The sequence below is a fragment of the Sceloporus undulatus genome, chromosome 1 (genome assembly GCF_019175285.1).
Source record: "Sceloporus undulatus isolate JIND9_A2432 ecotype Alabama chromosome 1, SceUnd_v1.1, whole genome shotgun sequence".
Classification (NCBI taxonomy): Eukaryota; Metazoa; Chordata; class Lepidosauria; order Squamata; family Phrynosomatidae; genus Sceloporus; species Sceloporus undulatus.
This window is the reverse complement of record NC_056522.1, coordinates 197,938,063-197,944,062: the sequence shown is the minus strand read 5'-3', so window position 1 is coordinate 197,944,062 and position 6,000 is coordinate 197,938,063. Positions and strand designations below refer to the sequence as shown.

The 6,000-nt window shown below is 37.6% G+C and overlaps 1 protein-coding gene across 4 annotated transcripts in view; it reads left to right on the top strand.

Moving 5' to 3' along the window:
- Window positions 1-6,000, top strand: part of GULP1 (GULP PTB domain containing engulfment adaptor 1) — a 228,236-nt gene that overhangs the window by 165,375 nt on the left and 56,861 nt on the right. For all 4 annotated transcript variants that reach the window (XM_042474303.1, XM_042474294.1, XM_042474286.1 and 1 more), the window contains exon 4: window positions 4,312-4,373. In XM_042474303.1, coding sequence (XP_042330237.1) covers window positions 4,312-4,373 — 62 coding nt within the window. The remainder of the gene's footprint in view (window positions 1-4,311; window positions 4,374-6,000) is intronic.

Below are 6,000 nucleotides of genomic sequence, written 5' to 3'. Positions count from 1 at the left end.
AGTGTACTTTTATTTATAATCTATGAGTGTACTTTATCAGGTAGTAGTGTGGGAAATAATTCTAGGTTCACACAAGCTTGAATAAAAGAACAATGAAATTTTATTTAAATGTTGGTTGTCAGTGTTTCATTTGTGACAAGATTATGTTCACTTGTTCTTGTTACACTTTCTTTCAACTTATAAATTGATTAAACAAGTATTCTCTTTTAGGACCCTCACGCAGTCCTTATGTACTGTGGTCTTTCCAACCTTATTTCTATATTAGCCCTCAGGCTATCTATCCCCCAAACTCCCTCACTCTGAGCTTGGTCTTAGAGCTTGTTTACAATTTTTTCCCCCCATTTCACCCCATGCCTGCATCGTCTACCGTGGTATTTCAGTATTTTACTAGCTACTATTTAAATTGCCATTTAAATTGTTATGCTGAGACCTTTGCCAGTTTTGATATTCTTGGAGAGCCTAGAATGCCGATTCAGTGATAAACATAATTGTAAAACTGGGTCTTCTATTATTTTGTTTTGAAAAGCTGCATTCTGTTTATTATTTCAGAATGAACAAATAAGTGGTGAACTGTGAAGTTCCACTAAAATTAATTCTACGCAAAATGGTGAAGGAACATGTTTGTCAGGATATTATTGTTAAAGCCATTCATCTATTAAATTGAATACAACCGCTGCAAGATTCTTTTCCTTAATCTTCAGTTAAACTTCTTATTGTGGTATCGCTTCCCCATGGTCATGAATTTTCTAACAGTCTTTTCCTGTTACTTCAGAACTAAATTCTCTGTCTCATATACTAATCCTTCCTTCTTCATCTTCATCTTCTTTTTTTTAATTTTGGTAATTTTGAATTGTCCTATGTATTCTTCATTTAAAATTGAAAAGATATTTTAGATTATTGTTGAAAACATCCTAAAACATGTCTAAACAGGTCATGGCTAACAGTGGAATGGTCAGGAATATTGCAATATTTCACCTGAAATGCAAAGTACAGCTTTTAAGTTGTACATGGTAATTTCCATATGATGGCTTCCATGCTCAGTATTGCCATGTCCATCTAGCTGCCTTGGAATAGATTAGAGCAGGCATGTGTCCAAAGATGCTTGACAGATAAACACTTCCATCTTAAATTGTCTCAGTAGATTTAAAGTTCCTATTTGTTATTGTTGTTGTTGTGTACCTTCAAATTATTTCCTACTTAAGGTGACCTTAAGGCAAATGTATAATGGGGTTTTCTCAGCAAGATCTGTTCGGAAGAAGCTTGTGTTCCTCTGTAGCCTCTTCCTCTGAGGCTAAGAGAGTGTGGCTTGCCCGAGTGGGTTTCCACTGTCATACAGTGGAACCTTGTTATATGCTGGGGTTTGGTTCCAAGATCCCCAGTGGATAACAAAATCTGTGGATGCTCAAGTCCCATTAAATATAATGACATAGCAAAATGGTGCCCCTTATAAAAATGGAAAATCAAGGTTTGATATTTGAAATTTATATTTTTTTGAACATTTTCAAACCGTGGATGCTTGAATCTGTGAATAAAAATTCATGTATAAGAAGGGCCAACTGTAGTTCAATACTCAAATTACTACACCATATTGGTTTCTATACAAGGCAGTAAAATGAGAGGGGTCTTTGCACTGTATCCTTATTGTGGGCCAGCATGAATAAATGTCATAAGTCCAGTCCCAAACCAAATATGAGGCCAGAAATGCTTTCTGATAGCTTGTGAAAGGCAGAAATTGGATGAAATTTTCAGTAGGGCTGGCTAGGTACAGAGAGTCCCCATCTCTGGCATGAAGCACAACAAGGGATGGAAAATAGAAGCATCCCTGGTGAACTTCCAGGCACCCCACCCACAGATCCATAGAAAAGATGTCTCAGAGGTCAGGCCATGATGAGGATACTATGATGGAGAACACTTCTCTTATTTCAGGCAGCAGAAGACCACTGGAGATGCCATTGAAGCTTACTGTTGATTAATAGAAGCAGTGCCTTCGCCTTACCCTTGCTATTTAATTGTGGTTTTGTTTTTGGTTTTTTGCTCATTTTATGCTAACGAATCACATATTAAACAGATTTTTATTTGAGAGCGGGAATATATTTCATAAAATAATTAATTCCTGCTGTCAAAATATAACAAGAAAGCCAGGAGCAAAATAGGGTGTATTTCTCAAATGCAAGAATAATTAAGTAAAAGTTTGGCAAAAAGTACGTAGAGAATAGATGGAAAATATAAAGCCAGTTTTAAATCTATATTTTAAGTAAATACTGCCTTTCTGTAACAAAATCTTAATACTCCAAATTGAAATATACCTTTCAAATTGATATTTTTTCCTTTGGTGAATTAACTTTCCAGTTATTTTTTAAAAAATGGTAATAATAAATAGAGTACCAGAAAGACAAGTGCACCATTCAGGGATGAAGAACAAAAGATAACACATAATTGGAATACATTCAAATAAAAATCAGTATTAAAAATTGAATGCAGCAAAACTGTGAAACTCTCCACAGCTTGATACAAGAAATGTGGATGGAAAAAATCTTTAAAGCTATACAGTACTTTTCATTCTGAAATATGTACTATGGTGCTTGAAATGGAAAGTGGAAACAGATCTCATTATGAAGCCTTATTGAATGGGCAAAGGTTTTGTATCAAGCAAAAAATTCTGTTGAAGCCTTATAACATGAGACATACTGAGCTTTCCTTTCTCATCCGAGATCTTGGCTCGGCTAATCTGTGGTGTACTGTGAAGTATTCTGCCAGTCTACCACTCCACCAAGACCTCTGTGGCAATTGCACAATTGGGAACCTACATTGCAGGATCACAGTTTTTGTTGCTCTGTCCAACATATCTAGTCCACCCATTTTAGTCAGGATGGAGTCAACCACTGAGGAGAGAGAGATGGAATGAACAGGTTATGAGGCAGAAATAGGTGGGGCTTCCCTCCTTTAATAACATACCAGCTCTGGTCTAATTCTGTTAATGCAAAGAATGTTGGGATAACACTAGTTGGGTGATGTCAGCCTTACCTCAGTGAAAGGTTCAGTATATGCCATCCTTAGAGATTGTAAAGGGAGGGCCTCATACTCCCCGCGTGAGCGATACCTTCTTGGAGATTGATAGGGCTGCTGCAATTGTCTCGACTTCTTCTCCAATGTTGCTTCACAGAAAATATAAGCAACAGTAAACAAGATACTGATTTTACCATATTTGCAGTGTAACAGCTTGGTCCAACAATTTTTACACATCATTTCCTCTTATAGTCCTCTATTAAAATCTCTGAAATTTCCACTGAGGGTGTTCTCTTAATGTTATTATTTATAGCTTAGAGTTAAACAGCAAGGACAGGGAAAATGCTTTCTCAGTGCAAACTTGCCAGATCTAAGGCTTAATAACTTCCATGGAGGAGTTATGCATCTGAAAAAGTAAACCAAATCTACGAAAGCTTATGCTACAACTTGTCTCTTATAAAGCTGAAGGGTAGTGTATACCCTCCCAGACAGTTTTGTAGTTGCCCTACCTAAACTTGACACATATAACAAGACTTGTGCCAGAGGGTAGGAGGGGGAAAGAAATACTGTGCGTTTTCCAATACTGTAGGAAACAGCTGGATGTTATTCATTCAGTTGTCCTATCTGTAACTTAAGAAAGGTGGTCTACCTTAGAATTTTTTTATGAATGAGAATAATATGGTTCTCCAGATACTGTTGGCCTGTAAGTCTTATGATTCTTTACTATTCACTAGGCTGGTTAGCACCAATAGAGATGAAAGGCCAACGAGATGTTTACCATTCCTAGCTTAGACAGTATATGTGATGCACTTGAAATGCTCAAGAAAGCTGCATTTAAATTAATGAGTCAGTTATTTGGAAATCTATCTCTACTTAATTGTACCAACACAACTAGTTAACTTTTAAATATGTGCTTGTTAGATTTAGATAGGGTCTGAACAGACAGGCCAAAATAAAGCTGCTTCGGGTCACTTTGGAGGTATGCTGTTTAAATGATACACACATCTTAAGAGGCCAGAAGTTGCGCTCTGGTCCTTAGTACTGGAGCGTGGCTTTGGCATGGCTTCCGGCCTCTTAGCACGCATGCAGCATTTAAACAACATATCTCCAAAGTGACCCAAAGCAGCTTTATTTTGGCCTGTCTGTTCAGGCCCATAATCTTCCAAATTTGTTTTCAGTGTTTTTTTCTTTGGGGGAAAAACATTTACAGCTATAGTATAAACAATGGTGAGATGCCTGTCCAAAAGGGACATAAGGAACATGAGAACAAGTGAGACTAAATTGTGTGTATTTTTCCTTTTGCAGACAAAACATGGATGCACACTCCTGAAGCTTTATCAAAACACTATATCCCCTACAATGTAAAGGTGAGGAGAGGTCTGTTTACTTACATTTGTTTCTCCCTACCTGAAGACTGGCATTTTGTCTAAATTCTGTCTTTACTTTCCCTTTGTGAAAACTGCTTCCTGCTCTTAGGATGCATCATGCAAGACAAAATTGTAATACTTACCTACAGTATTAAGACAGAAATTCTCTCAGGGGGAGGTGTATGTGTGATCTGATCTTTCCCCCTAAAAGAAGGCCAACCCTCCCAAACCCACCTGCTTCCCTGACTGCTGCTCCTGTGATGAACACTATGGTGAGAAGAAAAAAGTGATCTCAACCTGTCTCTCTACCTGATGTTTCTGTACACTTGAAAAACTGTGATCGGGGGGGGAGGGGGGGATGCTGATAAACATATTGCATCTGATTGCTTGTTTCACTTAATCTCATTCCTACATGCAGGAGTTCTTTTTGTTTTCTTTGTTGGGATTGCTGCAATGAAGAGAAAACTGATTATAGAGATCAGGTTTAAAGAGTTGGATGCTGATGTAAGTACAGTCGTCCCTCTATTTTCACTGACCAAGTACACGATCTCGGTCCTTCATGGACCAGCAAGCGGAGAGGGTTAAAATGGCATGTGTGCCAACAACACAGGGCCATTCAAGCCAATGGAGCTTGAATATTTGTGAATTTCCATTTTTGTGGGGTATGGGTCCAGAATGGATCCCTGCAAAAATAGAGGGACAACTGTATTGGCTAGAATGAGAAAGCAATGAGATGCATTATTGTTCACAAACTCCCATGTCCTGACCAGTCTGTATTGGTTTATCTTCTTGAGTCCATTTCAGATCAAATCCAGACCCATCTGTTAAAAATAACACTCCCTGACACTTCTTCCCTTGTCCACATTTCATAAGATGACGTGAGATAAGAAGGATGTTTTATATGCAGAAATGCTGTAGTAGTCCTTAGGCTTTTGCTGCTGCCTCAAGCCATGCACAGCACAGCTACGGGATGTGGATTCCTCATTATTCCCAAAGTACCTTAATGGCAAATGTTTATTTATCAAGCAGTTTAGAATATTGAGTAATGACTTGAATATTGAGGCATGTTATAACATTGGAGCACTTCCATCCAGCTGATAAGTGTAGAAAAGAAAAGGAGGATTGTCAGGTAAGTCATATCAGGAAAAGTTCTTGGTTAGGAGGAAAATGTTCGCTTAGGTTGTTCTCATACAAATGAATGGAAAACTTCAGAGGGGTTTACAAGGTGAGATTTTTGAAAGTTTTTATGCATTTTAATGTTTTCCCCCCCAGTGGAAGCCTTTTTGCATTTTTTTGTTTTTGTTTTTGCAAAATCATTGGTTTTGCAGAGAAAACACTGATTTTTCTACACATTCTCCCCCTTCTCCCTGCTCCACAATATATTTTTGTACAATACTGTTGTTAGCAGAAATTTCTCACAAAATCTTCTCAGTATAGGACAAATCATGTTGCAGTTGACTGTTAGTTCAATGAGGATATCTTCAAAAATAGTCATTATGTGAGATTGGTTGTGCAGCATGGAGGCCTTTATCAGATATAAAATTAATTTAAAACTTTAAAGAAATCTTCCCCAAGTTCAAACTAATTCAAGAAATCTTCCCCAAGTTCAAACTAATTCTGACCTAGG